General features: G+C 50.7%; 1 protein-coding gene across 4 annotated transcripts in view; it reads left to right on the forward strand.

The window, feature by feature from the left end:
* The window catches only part of Prima1 (proline rich membrane anchor 1), a 51,609-nt gene extending 34,621 nt beyond the window's left edge, over nt 1-16,988 (forward strand). For 2 of the 4 annotated variants that reach the window (XM_074067245.1, XM_074067244.1), the window contains exons 4-5: nt 4,375-4,504; nt 14,311-16,988. In XM_074067245.1, coding sequence (XP_073923346.1) covers nt 4,375-4,504; nt 14,311-14,413 — 233 coding nt within the window. In that variant the 3' untranslated portion in view covers nt 14,414-16,988. Of the gene's footprint in view, nt 1-4,374; nt 4,505-11,822; nt 11,977-14,310 lie in introns of all 4 variants that reach the window. The other 2 variants (XR_012446052.1, XR_012446053.1) reach the window with 2 other exon arrangements.
* The last annotated feature ends 628 nt before the right edge of the window (nt 16,989-17,616 follow it).

A 17,616-nucleotide genomic window follows, 5' to 3' on the forward strand; every position in this document is an offset into this window, starting at 1 on the left:
CTTTGAGAACCAGTCTGCATTACTGTTTGCTTAAAGAGGTCTTGCAAAGTGGGATTGTCTGCAAACTGTTCTGGGCCCCATTGATTCCTTCATCTCTCCATCAGTTCCCTCCTGTCTGTCAATCATCAGTGCTCAGCTTCTCTGCAAAGATCTCTTGATTTGTGCAGAGTGGCCTGGGAGTACTGTCACCAGGACCCTGACTCTGTGGCCTGTGTCCCCACTGCTAGAGGGGAGAATAATGGGGCCAGGCACCATGGTAGTAAGTGTTGCTCATTCTCTTGACACCCACAGGAACACTGCCGCTGTCATCTTGTCTCATAGTCACAAAATCCCATGGGGACATTTGGCACAGAGAGAGGCTGCAGGGTAGCCTGGCCTCATATAGTTCTTGTGTGGCCTTGGACTGTGAGTGGGTCCACAGATCACCACAGAATCTCTTCTGCCTCCTTGGGCATATTGGAAGTTTCCACCCCACCTGCTTCTTTTCCAGGCAGGAAAAGACCTCTTTCTTTTCTTTATGGCCCTTGTCACTATGCGCAATCACGTATCCATTGGTGTCTTTGTTTACTGGTTGCTTCCTCTACTCTTCTCAGAGATTCCTCAGGGAGGGACCTCCTCTTCCCTGTTCACACCTGGACTCCCAGTTAGCCAGGCCCTGTCTGGCTTCTCCCTGCCTATGCAGAACTCACCTCCTTTGTTTCACTGACTTTCGGTGCCCGATATCCACCGTTTGGAGAATCATGCGTTCCTATATGTGGCATGTTTTCTGGATGTTTTAGGTAGGTGGGCAAATCTAGTCCCTGTTACTCCATGTTGTCTGGATGGAGAAGTGTGGGAGCTTTTCACGAGACACCTCTTAACTGAAAAGAACAAGGGTCCTCTCAGAAAGCAAACCTGAGCCTGGCATCTTCTGACTTGCCCTCTCTGGTCACCTGTCTCCTCATCTCTGCAGGCGTTAGTTTACTGAAGGCAGCAGACAACGCCTCATTGCATCTCAGGAGAGGGTGCTGTGACCCTTGAGGTGTTTGGATAGCTCCTGCCTCTCTGTCATGTTCAGAGGAAGCAACAGAGGAGAGCTTCGGTGTCAGCCTCGTTCCTGGTGCTTGACCCTGACTGCCTCAGACTTGTCTGTCTGGCCACCTTCCTCTTACCTGGTGTAGCCCCCACCCCCAACCACCTCAGCACACTGGACACCCTCTCACCAGCCACAGATGACCTTCACCTTGCATATTAGTAATTCATGCATGTCACTTCTTTTGGAGACGGCAGGCTCCTTGAGCAAGTGATCAGGTCTTAGTCAGCTTTGTAGTGATCCAAGGTGCAGCTGGCACCAGGCCTGGTAAGGGTACAGTTTATGTCTGATTTATCTCTGTACCCCCAGCTCCTAGCATAGTGCTGGGCGCTAGGCATGCTCACTACGTGTCTGATAGATGAGTAGGTGAAAGAATGAATGAATGAGCGCCTTTAAGACAACTGACTTCTCAAATATGAGCCACCAGTCTACCCACATGATAAGTTGTCTTGTCACCTCTGGAGAGAAGTACTGGCCACACTCAGTGGAAGGGAAACTGAGGCAGGGGCGGGCCCAAAGGTCATCTCTATCCTGTCCCTTAGGAAGTTACTTCTTGATCCTGAATCTCAGTCCTATTCTCCTTTTGGAAATGACTCTTGCCAGGCTTCCTCCAGCTCCAATATTCTCCAGGGTGCGTTCTTCAAACACAGAGGCTGGTTTTCTGAGCAAATCTAAGACTTATGTCTTGACTAGGTTCCGTGGGTTACCTCCTTCTTTTCATATCTGCTGGCAGTTTTGCGTTGGGTGGCATGCTCTCCCTACTGAGTATTTGAGGGAGAGCCAGGGCAGAAGGTCACTCTCCCTGGGCTACTGCTCTCAGTATTAATTATGATTTGAAAAGTGACCATAAAAAGAAAAACTCCAGCTCATTAATAGAGAATGTAAGGAAAAGAGGTGCTGTGAATCAAGTGCCAAGTTCCAGGGGAGGCTTGGAATCCATCTACCAAGTGGGAATTTCTCAGTGGGGGTCTTGTTGACATTTTTTGAGGGACAGTTCCACCTTATGTATAAATCTACTTCAGTGCCATTTACACTGAATAAACCCCCCACATTTACACGTGCTACTGGACAGGAGTGCAGACCCTGTAGAGAACATATACTGATAGATTTTCCCAGGATATAGGGAGGGGTAACCAACCTTCTGTGAGCCAGAGGTGCGCTGGTATGGCCTTGGAGACTTGCCCAGAGGTATTGTAGCCTGAGGTACTCACAGAAATTGAAAGTGACCTTGGCAGTGAAGATGGGGAGCAAGCCTTTGAAGGGTGGGACCAGTATAGACAGGAAGCCTTGGGCAATTGGGTTGGTCATCTGATCCCCCTATAGTGAAGTGGGAAGCTAGATCTCTGCCAAGTCATCTCAGGGAGGCTCAACGAAGCCAGGGACACCCCAAAATGAAGAATTGAGGGGAAGGATTGGAGCTTTGATATTTCACCATTAAAAACATTGAGCAAGTTCATCAAGGGGAAACGGAGAATCCCTTTGGCCCTCTCCCATAGTTTTTAGAGTTTGTCCCTATTGTGAATTCTGTACCTTTTTAGGGTTGATGTTTCTAAAGCCTGATCCTGCCCAGCGGAGAGCAGCTTGGTGGCATTCTTGTCCTAGCCATTTTGTGGGATCCGTAAGCATCTGAGGTCCACCCCTGGGAACCTTGCCTTCGTTAATGGGGTTTTACCACCAGTCCTCTGGGAGGCACATAATGGCTTCCTGAATCTCTCTATCCAGCTGTTGTGAATTCAGTAATAACTCAGAAACCACTTCCTTGTCTCCATTTTCTCCCATCTTTCTTGGTTCTGCACAGAAGGGTACAAAAGTGTGAACACTTGGAAAAACAGCTTGGCAAGTTTACAATATTAATCATGTACACACCTCATGACCCAGCAAACCCACCCCTATCCAAGGGGAATATGAAAGTGTGTGCGCGCAAAGACTCAGCGTGCAAATGTTCTTAGCAGCTTTTCCCATAGGGGTCAAGAGCCTAGAATCAGCCTAGGTGTCCATCAACAGGGGACTGGATAAACACTTGTGGTGTACCCGTACTGTAGAATATTGCCCACAGTAAAAAGGAAAGGACCTACTGCACTATGTAACTACACGGGGAAAGCCCAAAACACTACATCAAATAAAGGAAGCAAACAGAACAGATTCCATTTATATGAGTGTCAGGAATAAGCAAATCTAGTCTCCAACTGCAGAATCAGAATAGTAAGTGCCCCAGCGTGGGGACTGGCTAGAAAGAGGCTCAGGGATACTTCCTAGGGTGTTGGAGATGTTCTGTGTCACGAGTGGAGGTGGCTTCCACTGGCTGTCAGATGGCGTGCAAAGGAGCAAGACCCAAAAGTCCTGGTGTGCCTTGGGAGGTGTCTACCTGTCCCCTGTATACTGTTACAGCCCTCCAGGGGCCTAGTAGAGTGGACAGCGTGTGGGGCACAGAGTTGGTACTTCTCTCTGCTTATGTCCTGAGCACCTGCCCAAAGCTGTCTGTCTGTGTCTACCTGTCCCGCGCTTACTCCCTCCCTCGCCACCCTCCTCCCTTTCTCCCTTTCATTCTCTCTTTCCTTCCTTTCTTCCTCCCTCTTCACCTCCCATTCCTTTTGCAATTCTAGACACTTCCTTCTAGTTGTGCTGGGTCTTCCTGGGGCCTCAGCAACAAGACTGCAGGAAGTCATTGCTTTTCTAAGGGGGATGTGAACTGGCCTTTTTACACCCATGCTTCAGGTGCCCCCCCCGCCCCCCAAGCCTGTGCCAAGAAGGGGGAGGGCAGGTTCTCCCCGAGGACTCCTGGATGGGACAGCCCTATGATGTCCACTAGCACCCCACGCACACTGAGCGAACTGCAAGTACCCACCATCTGGGCTGAATCCAAGCATAAGAGCCAGGCTTCTGCAAGAAATCAGCTTCAGAAACTGACATTGACTTCTCTCTCCTTCCTCCCCAGAGTCCCCTGTGAGCCCAGCTCCCAACCCCCACCCTCGGAGGAACCGGATTTAATGCCTCAACTGAGAGAATGAGATGTTCTGTTATTTTTCATGGGAAATTAAACCTGACCCTTCTGTCAGTTAGCTCAAGCTTGGGAGGCTGGGCTGGAGGCGCCTGGGGCAGGGGGAGTGGCCTGGCTGGGGGCCAGCCATGATGTCACCTGCTTAGGATGGGGGGAGGGGCAGGGATGGCAGGAAAGGTCAGAGGGCCTTCTTCCCAGTGATGGCCATGAGGCCCCTGCTGGAGTCATGCAGGACAGTCCCACCCCTGAGGTTAGCTGGGCCGAACTCATCTGGGGAAGGTCAGACTACGCCTGTCTATTCCAGCTCCCAACTCTACCTCGTGCCCCACTGAGGACAGCTGGTGGTCCGGGCTGGTGATTGTCATCGCTGTGTGTTGTGCCTCCCTGGTGTTTCTGACCGTGCTTGTCATCATTTGCTACAAAGCCATAAAAAGGTGAGTGCCTGCCCACTGCATGCAGCTGGGACCCCCGCTGAGGTCAAGGCTCCTCTACCCACCCTGTCACTTTTTTAAATGATAAAGATTGTTAAGCAGAAAGAATACACAATAAACTCCTGTCCACCCTCACCCAGATTCAACAGTTGCCAAGAATTTTGCCATATTTGTGCTATTGCTGTTTCTTCTTGATGAAATATCTTTCTCCCTGCTGGAATATTTAAAGCTGATCTCAGAACACCTCCCCTGTCTCTATTAGGAACTTTGTTCTGCAAGCATTTGATGAGCACCAGTTATATGTCAGGCTCAGAGCGATATGAAAAATGCAGAGTGTTGCAGAACACAAAAGGACAATACGAGTTGCTAATAATATCATATTTCTAAGAAACTTTTTTACTTAATTCCTTGAGGTTCAAAGTTAGAGGGTCTGTTACCAGAAACAATGGTACTCCAGGGAGTAGATCTCCAAAAGGGAGGAAGGCCTCAGTCTGACCCTTGGGTACTGAGTTCGTGATGCTGTTAAAAAAAAAATTAGGACACATCAAGGTAGAGACCAAGAAAGTTTATCAGTAAATCAAAGCAAAGCAGAGATAGAAATACAGTAGAGTACACACCCAGACGTGGGTGCAGGCACACTGATAACAGGTGCAATGAGTGCTCTGAGTACAGGGGTTGAGTTGGAAATTTAACTGGAATTGACCTTAGGAAAAGAGCTCGCCTTTGTTCTGACACCTGGTGTATTTAATTTTTTTTTTTCTGTTGCAGTGTTTTATAAATTGGTTCTAAGGTTTCCACGGTTGACCTGCTCATTAAGCTTGGTTATTATGGTATCAAGGTCAAGCATCCTTCAAACAAAGGATGGTTTTGCCAGACTCTCCCTGTAAGACAGGGTCCATCTTTGCAATAAGTTTTTTCCTTTGTAAACACTTTTTTTTTTATGTACAAGATAGGTGTCTTTCTTTAAGATACCCTTGCTCAGTTCTCAGAGCACACTAATCATTTAGCCAAGGTCAGAGGGAGAAACTGCTGTTTCCCTTTTTTCTTTTTGACTAAATATTGCAGCTTGTTGAGGGAGTGTAAGGCTCCAAGCAAAGAAAATAGTGCCTGTGAGCTTTTAATCAAGCCATTCATTAATACACTGTTTATCTCTGAATTCCTGGCTGCTGGTTCCCATGCCTCATTTTCCCAGATCTATTCTGTCTCCGGTCCATATAAGGAATCATTGTAACACCTAAAATATTTAATTTTTCTCTTTTAATCAGCTATGTGATTTCACTTTAATAATTCAAAAGCAGAAAGACAAACATATCAAGTTAAAAGTCAGGCACAAGAGATGAAGGGCCCTGGGAGCATCCTGGCACCAGGCAAAAGAGGCAGGACACCAGGGGGCAGGCCCCAGGCATGGCAGCTCCATGCCCTGGGCCTGTGCCTCCCAGACAGAATCCCCTATCGCTCCTTAGGCTCATGCTTCTGCCTGGCTCTCCTGCTCCTCCTACCACACCCAGGTGTCCTCCCACCCCTGGGTCTGACACACATGTTAGTCAGCAGCACAGTCTGGAATTGCTCAAAGAACCCAGGTGGGAGTCAGGACCCCCAAGTTCTGTTCCCAGATCCACCCACCCCAGCCCAGTAGGTTGCCTTTCCTCTGTGACCTCAGTGTCCCTTTTCTGTGAAATGGGATTCCTCCAGGTCACTCTGAGGGTCCACTACTTGGTCACACTGTCTTTCATATCTTCGAATGCTGGCCACTGATAGCTAAGCCAGGTGCCATGCTGGGCCCAGGGGCCACACATGGGCACCATAGGCATAGGCTCTGCCCATGCCCTCTGGAGGGAACAAGTGGGTATTAATCAGAGCAGACCACCCCAAAAACCAGAGCAAGAATCTGGGAGCCCAGAGCATTTTGGTTAGGGCAGGAAGGAACCTTAAACAAGGGGAGACATTAATCACCAACATAAAACCCCACTTCCAGGAAGGAGGGCCAGGCCCTAGTAGTGGAAGGGAGCCTCACCACCTGAGGACCCTGGAGGAATGCTTCTGGGGAGGCCTTTGCAGCTTCTCCCACATTGACACCCTTCATTCAAGAAGAGCCCTTGTGTGAAGAGAGGTGACACTTGCCAAGCCCCCTCCATGGAGCCACCTCAACCACCAGGCCCAGGGAGATCACCTTGCCTCTGCCGGGCCTACTGTGCTTTTGCCATTAAACCACTTTACAGGCTATTGATTGGAAAACCAATAAAAGCCTGCAGAACAGTGGGACAGGTCCTGCAGACTGTGAGCTGCAAGCAATGAACAGGAATGTGTGCTTCCTGTTTAGGGTCTTGAGTGTGCCTGGGCTAAGCACTGGAATTTTTTTTTTTTTTTTTTTTGGCAGCACTGGTATTTGAACTCAGGACACCACACTTGCTAGGCAGGGGCTCTAACACTTGAGCTACACCTCCAGCCCTTTTTGCTCTGGTTATTTTGGAGATAGGATCTCACTTTTTGCCCAGACAAGCCTGGACCCTAATCTTCCTATTTTATACGTCCCTGTGTCTCTGGGATGACAGGTACATGCCACCACACCCAGCTTATTTTCCGTTGAGGTGGGGTGAACTTTTTACCCAGGCTGGCCTGGAACCACGAACTTCCTGATCTCAGCCTCCCTAGTAGCTAGGATTACAGGTGTGCGCCACTACGTCCGGCTCTGAGTGCCAGAATTCTTGCTGGGCTCTGGCACTGATCCATTTTTTGAGTCACTTGTAGAAGAAGCACTTCTGATACTCCTGTCTCTTGGATGGTGCCTTGGAAACCCATTGGTTGGCATAGGGCTGCTCAGGAAGTCAGTGTTGGTCCATAGGTGTTTACTGAGCACCTTCTGTGTGCCGGGGACCAGAGGAGGCACCAGGGCCACCCTCCTCCTGGGCAGTGGGGATTAAGAACACACACCAGCAAACTAATAAATGGATGAGGCAATTTAAAAAGAGTGTAAGAAAATGTAAAAACGGTAAAGTCATAAAAAATAATAAACAAAAAAATAAAATAAAAGAGTGTAAGAAGAGAAAGCAAAGCAGGTAATGGGGTGAGGAAGGGAGGGGCGTAGAGAGGTCGCTTCCCCACCCAGAGGCAGGTGTGTCGTGCGTGCCTTTCAAGGGGGCTGAGTAATGAAAAAGGATGGTGAGGGCTTTGCACGCTAATTATCATCTTCTAACTTAAGTTTTGTGTTTACTGGAGTATTAATCATGCACCCTCTTTCCCATCTCACTGGAGGCCATGCTGGTGTTTGAACTCAGGGTTTTGTGCTCAAGTCTCATTCTTGAGACTCAGTAACTTACTTGTTTTCTTCAGGATCACTCCCTTTATTCTAAATTGTATTATTGCAGGCCACTATTTGAATTTTCTTCCCATTTTAAGCAGTGCCTACTGACTTGCCACTATGGAAGACCCCAGAGTCAACACCCTCAACCCACAGACATATCCTCTGCCTCCAGAAATCCCAGGGAGGGGCTTGGGGACCTTCAGTATTTACTTCAATGTGACCATGCCAATATTGCTCTGAGCTGAGACACACAGTGTACTGTGTTTTTCTCTCCTGGAGCTAACAGGGCCTCCTCCGGTGTCTTCTTAGACACTCCACCCCCTCTCCACGGGGGCTGGGCTCTCTGGGCCTGGTACACAGCCCGTGGGCTCCCACCTTAACACACTCAGCTCTCTCCCTCCCCCACTCTATGACTCATCTTCCAGCTTCATTCCTTCCCTGGATGGTAGACTCAATAGATAGAGGAGTTTACCAGTGAAATTCGTTTTCTTTCAGGCTTTACATTCTCTTTGGAGCTTTGGGGCCCAGAGAAGGACTGATTCTTACTGAATGTGTGGTTACCTGAGACAGATGGAGTGCCAGGGAGGGGTTCCTCTGTGGCTAAATGAGGTTCCTCGAGCCTCCAAGGTCATAAGTCAATACAGACCTCTCTTCCCAGACCTGAGTTTAGAATGCTGCTTTCTGCCCCAGTTGGAGGTAATGGGGATGTTTGCGTGCTCTGTGTGCTCTGTGTGCTCACACAGGCCAGTCTGAGGGAGCAGACACACTGAGATGGGGAGGGTCCTTGGCTTAACTCATCTCCTACCTGTACCTGGTCAGTAGTGACTATTTGGTGGCTGTTTCTGTGGCGTGAATGGAATAGACTTACAAGATCCTACCTTTTAATCCGACAAAATTTCGAATTCCAGCAAAATTATTTTTTTCTCTGTTTCTGGGTGAGTGAAGTAAATAACATGTGCCCAATTTTTAATGCCCAGCCCTCACCCCATCACCAGTTTTCCTTTCCTTGACCCTCTGCCATCTCTGCCTGCTTCCCATGATCCCTGTTTCTTCAGCCTTCTCCATACACTGGGTGGAGTGCATGCAGCAGCCCTCTGCAGTGCGAGCAGGGAGGATGGAGTTCAGGACAGGACTGACCCCTCTTCACCTATCCTCAACTCACTGCAAGCTTCCAGGAGCAAGAAATTCACCTTGAAGTGCCCTGCAACCTGGAGACCTTGAGACTGAGGTTATCTCATGGACCAAAGCACCTGTGTGACCAGTTGGAGGCCCAGTGTGGTGACTGTGTGCTTGACTGACACACAGCTGTTCCCATCTGTCACATCTCCCTGCTGTCTCTGTTAATATCTACAATCTCTCTCTCTCTCTCTCTCTCTCTCTCTCTCTCTCTCTCTCTCTGTTACCCCCATTCCCACCAAGCTCAGTCTTTGTCTGGGAATCCAAGTTACCCCTCTGGTTGCACTGCAAGTCAGGTACAAGCTATTGTACTGGCAGGAAGGGCCTCTTCTGATCGGGTGCTGAGTGAGCACTAATGGATGCCCTTGGCTGATGCTCAGGGGCCATCCCATGTCCTTTAGTATCTTGCAGCACTCAGGGACTAGCTCTTTCCTTTGTTTGAATTAAGACTCAGTCTTGTGAGTCCTGGACCAGAGTTCTCTCCCTTGGGTTCCAATGCTATCTGGGGTGTTTAACTTTTTCCCACCAACACACAGGCTTCCTTTGAGTTCCAGATACTGCAGTGACTATCACCAAGGATAGCTCCACCAAGAGGGGCAGGGTGGGTGTCCTGACCTGCCTTGGGCTGAGATGCTTATGTGGGCTTATTTCCTCCCATGGAACCTCAAGGTGATGGGGAAAGGGTGTAATCGTGGTGGTGAGAGGTGGCAGCAGGGATGAGCCTGCTCAATCTGCCCACCTTCCTCCAGGCAGTGGGGCCACAGAGCCTCAGTCACCAGCAAAGCACTGCACACTTGTCATTGTCCCAACGCCAAGCAGACTGAATATGGGCTCAGTGCTGGCTGCTGGGAGACCCAGTAGCTCCCTGCTTCTTGGGTCCTTTTTCTTTTGTCACAAAGAAGTTCATACCTCCCTTACCCATCTCTACAGACAGGTCAAGGTCAAGGCAGGGCAAAGATGTACACAGGAATCACCAATTTAAGGAGTCCTCAGATGTCCCCACTCACTTGGTGTGAACTCCAGATGGCTCAACCCCACCAGCGAGGCCCTGTGTGTTCTGGCCCCTGCTCCCTCCCCCGCACCCAACACCCCTGCTGTTCTCTTCTATTCTCTGCCCCTCACTTGGGGCTCTCCAGCTCCTGTCCAGGCCTCTTGCCCTAGCTTCTATCCTGTTTTGTGCACATCAGGGTCCTTCTTGCCACTCAGACCCCAGCTTACCTGCCAACCTAGAGGAGGTCCAATTATTCTCCCTCTAAAACCCAGTTCTTTGCCACCATACTTCTCATAATTCACTCAATCTAATCACTTGTCTGTCCAGTGGCTCCTGACCTGGTACCAAGGTGAGGCCAAGGTCCTTGGGCCACTGAAGTTTCTTTTATGCTTTCAGCAGAACTGAGCCCACAGGATTGTGGAGATACAGCCACTTGTGTCAGCTAGGCAATGCCAGGCACTCCCCATGGTCCCCACAGTGTCCAGGCTGGGGCAAGGAGCACCTCCTCCTCACCTCACCCAGAGCTTAGGGTAGGCCTTTCTGGACTGCCCAGATCTGGCTGGGCACCCTGCCCCTGGGAAGAATGGAGGGCTTGTATGTTTCTGGTGCCTGGGTAAAGTCTTTCTTAACAGTACAACCAGGTGAAGGGATGTGTCAAGGCCTGGGGCTGGTTCCAAGGGCACATGCACATTTTGTGGCTACCTCTCCCCACTTGTTCTGCTGTCTGGTATGACTGCCAGACCTCAACTTCAGGTCATCTCCACTCAGAGGTTTTCCCTGACCCTTGGTCAGGAGGAGGATAGCAGAGCCAGCACCACTGGGGCCACCTCTGCCCACAGATCCTCCAACAAAGGATCTCCACCCCCTTAGGGCCATGCTGGCATCTTGGGAGCTGAAGGACAGACACTGCACCTGAGCTAGCTTGGAAGTCCCCTTTCCAAGACTCTGTGATCTTGTAGTCATTTCTCCAGCATCTGGGCTGGGAAGGGCTTTGTCCTAGAAAGAAGATCCCAGGCTGCAGAGTAGGCTCAGTGGGAGAGAGAGTTGTGTGCCTGTAAGTTTCCCGACCTGTGAGGTCCCCTCCAACCACACAGCCTCTGCTCTCCCCTCTGAGCACACAGTTCCCAGGAAAATGCAGGCCAGTTCTGAGGCTGCTTGGCAAAAGTGACTGATGAAGTGAGCCTGGGGCCAGTCAAGGCCTTGGCTACATTGAAGTGTGTGGATGTTCATTGGCCACACTCTTGACTCTCCTTGCCTAGATATGGAGCAAGAGGTGTGTGCAGCTGCTGCTTCTCACAGTGACACCTCAAGAGCATGGAAAAGCTTTTTCTGGCTTTTTGGCCCAGGGCTGGGGAAGTCTGCCATCTACAGAGGAGTCTCAGTGGGGGGAGGGGTGGCTTCTTGGGTGTGTGTGCACACGTGTGTATGGGTGTTGGTCCAGGGCAACAAGGAGGATTAATGCCGTTGGAATGGGGCATGTGGAACCTGTCACCTTCACTGCATCGAAAGCAAACCCTCCCAGGAGAAGAGTTGGATGGCCCCTCCTGCAGGTTGCTCAGCAGCAGTTGAGGGTGGGAGCTTCACATCGTTGTCAGCAGGAGTCCAAGAAGGCTGCCTGGGTGCTGGCCCTCCCTGTCCAGGCCAGAAGTGCCCGGAGGTAGTTTCTGCAGAGGCCCCTCATGACTGTGCAACCAAAACTGGGGTACAGCACTCCCAGTGGAGAACAGGAAGGGTCGGAGGCTCGCCCAGCCCTGTTGGGGACAGGAGGCCTCCAGGTAGGACAACCCTCCCTCCTACCCAGGAATTCTGGGCCCAGCCTAGGAGAAGCTCACTTACCTTTCTCTTGGTTTCAGGAACCATGCCATTTAAGGGACCCTCAGGGGCCATCTTTGCCTGGAACCCAGTGGAAATACCTCTTGTTGGCTTAGGGGGTCCACAGAGCCTGGAGCCAGGTGGGGTCCTAGCAACTCCCTCTAGCACTTCTGGAGCCTCATGGGGGCACATTAGGTAGGAAGTCTGAGCAAACAGGTTGATGACTGCTGTTGGCCATGGGAGAAGTGGTGCTGACAGCTAACAGATACTTATAAAGCACTTACTACCTGCCAGACGCTCATCCAATACTTGACATCCGCTAACATGTTTAATCCTTCCAGTGAGCCTGTGAAGTGGGCGCTGTTTGATTGTGCTCATTTTATAGATGAGAAAACTGAGGCACAGGGAGGTTGTGTAGCTTGCCCAAGTCACAAAGCCACACAGTGGTAGAGCTGGGGTTCACTGCCTCTTAGACTACAGTGTCACCCTTAAGAGCTATGCTTGGTGAAGGGATGAGGAATGGGGAGTGGAGGATTGTCTGCTCTAGGGACAATCCAGCTTTCACTGGGCACCAGTAAAGCTCAGGTTTTGGAAACAGCTTCGGGCCACAGCCCAGGGAGCTGAATGGTCGGGGACTTGGCTCTGGTGCCAGGAGGGGAGTGGACCAAATCTGCTTAAGGGATCCCTTCATGCCACCCTTGTCCCTCAGCATGTGCAGATATCTGTGAGCATTTCCACAAATGACATATGGGATCCTGTAATGGGGGGTTACAGCTAAATGAGACTGGCTTCTTGGAGGACTACAGGACTTTGGGGACCTTGTGTGAGGAGTGGATGAAGGCTTGCCCAAGCTTCTGGGACCACAGAGCTCATTCTTAGGGGAATGCCTGATGAGAATGCTGACCTAATGGGAAGATGTCTAGGACTGGGACACAGTAGTAGCGTCTACCACTCTCTAGCTGGGGGTCCTTGGCAAGTCAAAGGCCTTCCTACGCCTCAGTTTCCCTGTGAAATGACTCTCAACTCCAGCCAAGTTCTTCTTAGAGGACTCTGAGGAAAGACAAGGAAATCTCTGACTGAGAGTGCTTTGCACAAAGCACGATACATCATGAACCAAGTGTGGGGTTGATCTTGCCTTTCTAGAATCCACAGTGGCTGGGCTTAGCCGCCCAGCGTTTGGTCCTTCTTGTGCTGTGGGGGCAATTTCCCCCACAAGAGAGAAGGGAATAGTGAACAGGTTTAACCTTGGTGAGTCATCCTAGAAGGCCTGACGATCCATCTCATGACACTGACAGTCTCTGTATTCCTCCCTCCCCTGAGCTCATTCCACAGGCTTCACCCCATAGCCTTTTGAACCAGGTACAGAGTACCAGCCCTGCTCATGATGGCTTTTGGGGGGCTGTGGGGACACTTGAGAAGAAAGAATCAAACCTGGGCTTTTGATGATAGCCACAAGTGTTCACAACACTTAGCAACAGTCAGTTCGGGCTCAGCCCCAGCATCTCTGGGGACACAGGAGGTACCTGAGCTGTGGCTCCATATGTCTACCCAAGAGACAGCTAGCGCATGGAATTGGACCATACAGAATATACAGCCCAGGCCAGGTTGTAGGTTCTTAAGGTAGGGCCCAGAGCCCTGCTGAATGACTCAAACGAGGAAGTGGATTTGAGTCAGGCCAGAAAGTAGCACTGTGATTTCAGAACCTCAGCAAGTGAGTGAAAGCCTTCTCAAAGTATCCCCCAGCCTTCCTGATTGCCCTATGCATAGAAGGGGTGGCTCTCAGGGTTCAGTGGCCTCCAGAATGAGCCTCAATATGCCGTGTTCCAGAACCACTGTGTGTACTAATTAAGCTTGAGAACTGATCACCATCATCGTTACCAATTCCACCATTACCATTACCACCCCCATCACCACTGCCATCATCCCCTACCATCACTATTGTCACCACCGTCACTACCACTTCCTCCACCATTACCACTACAACCACACCACTATCATCATTGTCACTCATCACTACCAACTCCCCCACCGTGACTACCATCACCATTACCACCTCTACCACCACTAGTCACCATTGCCACCCTCCCCATCATCACATTTTCCATTTGCCTTTGACCACACAGAGGCAAGAGTATAAAATCCAACCACTAGTGCCTCTCTACTAACATGTGCACCCCCAAATAACTCATGCTCATGTCAGTCTGTCCATCATCAAAGGGATCAATGAAAGCTTGATCATACTGCACATTCTGGTTTGTCCAGAACAGTCCCTGCTCCCCACTTTCCTTTACAACTGTCCTGATCTGCAGGCTAAATTATATGGTCACCCTAGTTAATACAATACCTAGCTTCTGATTGACTCCACAGGGCCCTGCAATCTAAAATTACTAATCCACCTAAGAGCCCGGTGGGCTTTGCTCTGGGACTTTCACAGAGCATGGCACTGGCCGGGAGGCTCCACCCCCTCAGTTCTGATAACTAACGATGTTCCTGCCTCCCCTTCCTTTGCCTTCCCTCCTCCCCTTCCAGGAAACCACTGAGAAAAGACGAAAATGGCACCAGCGTAGCTGAGTACCCCATGAGCTCCTCACAGAGCAACAAAGGGGTGGATGTGAACAGCGCCGTGGTGTGAGTCTGCAGTCCCTGGACCCCGCAAGGCTGGAGGGACACCTTGGTGGCTAGCACTAGTGGACATGGGAAAGCGGGGGACACAAGCTGACCCTGGGTTTACCCAGGACTTCATATCTTGCAGGCCTGGAGCCTCTTGAAGGAGAAAATCATCCTCTTCCCAGGCTAGTCTCTGGTCATTCCCTGGGTAGGACAGCACTAATGCCAGGCTCAGCCCAGCTCCCCTGCTTGTCACGTGAGATAGCCAGCCGCAAGGCCCAAGGCGTTCCACCTCCTTCTCCTTATCTTATGTTTGGCCCACTAACTGACCCCAGCTGTTGTGTAAAGCATGTGCTCTGATGAAGGCAGAGGGTCTGCTGCCAGGGCAGGGAGGTAACCCCTTCAGTCACAACAAAGGTGATCCAGGGCCTCAAAACCTCTCCTCCTCCAAGAAGCCCACCTTGCTTCTCTGTGGACATCCCGACAAGCCATCAGCACCACCCTTAGACAGACATCCCCTTCCAAAGGTGCTTCCTACACCGCTGCCCATCACCCCATGTGTGATTGTCTTCAGTCTTCAGGATCTGCCTCCACCCTCCTGTCCTACCCACACCCCAGCCTTGGCTCCTGACTGCCGACCATGGGGGATGTTGAGCCCAACCTACAGAATCCCCTGGGACCTGACACAGGGGCTCGTTTACACTTGGGGCCATGTCCCACGGAAGTTCAGGCCAAGGGCAGCCCAAGAAGGGCAGAGGTCCCTGCACCTGTTCTCAGACAGCCCCACACCTGGCCCTACAAAACCAAGCATCCGTGTGAGCCACCACTCATGAGAGGCCACCGTTTGTGCCAAGTCCACTGGGGCATTCTGGGCTAGGCCAATGCTGGCCTGGCACTACATCCCCCAACAGTCCCCTGAGGCCTGTCTGAGGCACCCGTAGAGCCAGAGGCAACTTTCTTTTCCCATGTCTCCACGTAAGTGAGTGTTTCTATGGTCTGGGGCTCTAAATGTGCAGAGCCCTCCATAATGTGGGAGAGGGGAGTCAGGAGAGAAACCCTCCAAGCCTGGTAACCCTCTCCCCAGCCGGCCTGCCTGCCTGGCGGCTGCCCACACTGCCAGACACATCAGCTGGCCCACAGAGGCGATGCTTGTGTGACTTTGTATCCCTTGGCCAGTTAGAAGGAACTGACCAGGTAGGGATTTAGTTGTTAGGATCTGGCTTGCCTCGGAAGCCACTGATAGACTTCTGCAGTGGGTATTTGGGCTACAAGTGAGACTTTCAGACCCAGGTAAGATTGATAGGCCCCCTTTGGGACCAAAGGCTGTCCCATAGCCCTTGTGCCCCTAGGGTTGTGACCTGACCTGGGTAGTGGGTGAAAGCCTGGCACAAAGCCTTCCCATGAATGGTTTTGTCTTCCTTTACTTTGACATTCTGCTTGAGGACTTGCATTTGGTTTGAATTTTAATTTTACATTCACAACACTCTTTGGTATCCATACAGGGGTTCCTTCTTTTATAGCCGCCTTCTACCCCACCCAACTGAGCACTCAGCAGTGCTTTTAGGATGTAGTACTAGGTAATAAACAGGCCAAAGGAGGCAGGCAGGTGTGAAGAGCCTGGCAGGCCCCAACCCAGTGTGCTCTCCCCTACTGTGCAGTCTCCTGGCTATGGGACCCAAGCTTTCAACATTCATCACCCTGGGCCTCATGGGGGAGGGGGGAAGATCTATGCCTTGGACTGGTCAAAGCCTGGCAGAATTTGCGGATAACCTGCAGGAACCATGGCTGTGTAATCTATCGCACTTGGCCTCTGAGACACTCCCGGCTCCAGTGTGTGTGTAAATTTCCCCTCAGCTCGGCTTGTACAATTCCTCTCCCCCAGTAGGAAGGGCCCAACTTTTAGAAAGGATTCACCCAAAGAACAGCCTCGAAGCCATTCTGAGGATGCTTCTCATGGCACAGTGGGAGAGGCTCACAGGTTTTCAGCTTACATGACTAAAGCATACGTAAAACTGTGCCAGCCTAGTGTGTGAGCTCTGAGTTTTATTTAAAATGAGTCTGTGGCCCCTGGACTCAGACCCATTCTCAGACAGCCCCAGCACGGAGGTGGAGAATGAAATTCACATGCCTGCTCTGCAGTTGCTCAGATGACGTCGCCATCTCATAGTTCAGCCCGAGGGCACGTAGGATCTCCCAGAGTTACCATGTGTTCCTATGAGGCTTCTAGAGGAAATTTTGGAAGACTAATAGGTGTAAAAATATAGACATATATTATATATAGCTATATGTATATTTAAAGATATCTATCTATCTATATATATAAATAACTGTACTCTGCATCTGTACAAAGTATGATTTCAACAGCCCAGGTAGTGTGAGACCAGTTCTGCATGAATGTAAATAACTTGAGCTCTGCACTCCTCACTGCATTTGTGGGGAGTGAATCATCCCTGGAGTTCTGTCTCATTGGACAAATACACAGGTCAACGCTGTCTTGTCCACCAGCGTTTTGGATAGAAAGTGGGCCTGGCAGCCCTGGGGTGCTGAATGCTACACAGGAAGAAGCGCTATGACTTTTTTATTTTCAATAAAAATACACTTATAAAGATGGCTCTTGCTGTGGTTTGTGGTAGGCATATGGACCTGAGTGTGGGGTGGAAAGGAGAGGGCATGGGCTAGGAAGGGGCCTTCATGGAGGTCCTGCTGTTAAAGCCAGGACTGGCTGGTCACCTTGTATGCCTTATCTTTATTATTTTACCGTAACAGCCCGTGGTCAGTATTTGTGGAGTTTCTAAGATGAGTCCTGACCCTCATCCCCTCAATCCTGGACTAGATTGAGGATAGGGAACCAGCCTTCCCAGTCTACCTGGGCCTGAGTGGTTCTCCCAAACCCAGGCTTTTCAGGGCAAAAACCAGAAAGGTCCCAGGCAAAGCAGGAGAACCTAGTCACCATGATGTGACAAGTGCTCATGGAATCAGATAGCAGGATGGTGGCTGGCCATGTCGAAGGCTGGGGGTAGGAGAGGGGAGGTCAGTCCTGTGGTGAGTGTCAGTCTTGTAGTTTGTCCAGCCCTGTGTCTGGATATCAGCACCCCATGTCCAGCCTGCCACACGGAGTCAAGGCCTGCCCCACACACTCCAGCAGACGGGCCCCAGAAAACATAGGCTCACTTGCCCTTTCAGAGGGGTAGCATGAGCAGCTTTGGGAACCATGCACCGCTCCGGTCT

Source organism: Castor canadensis, chromosome 3 (genome assembly GCF_047511655.1).
Source record: "Castor canadensis chromosome 3, mCasCan1.hap1v2, whole genome shotgun sequence".
In the NCBI taxonomy this organism is placed as follows: domain Eukaryota; kingdom Metazoa; phylum Chordata; class Mammalia; order Rodentia; family Castoridae; genus Castor; species Castor canadensis.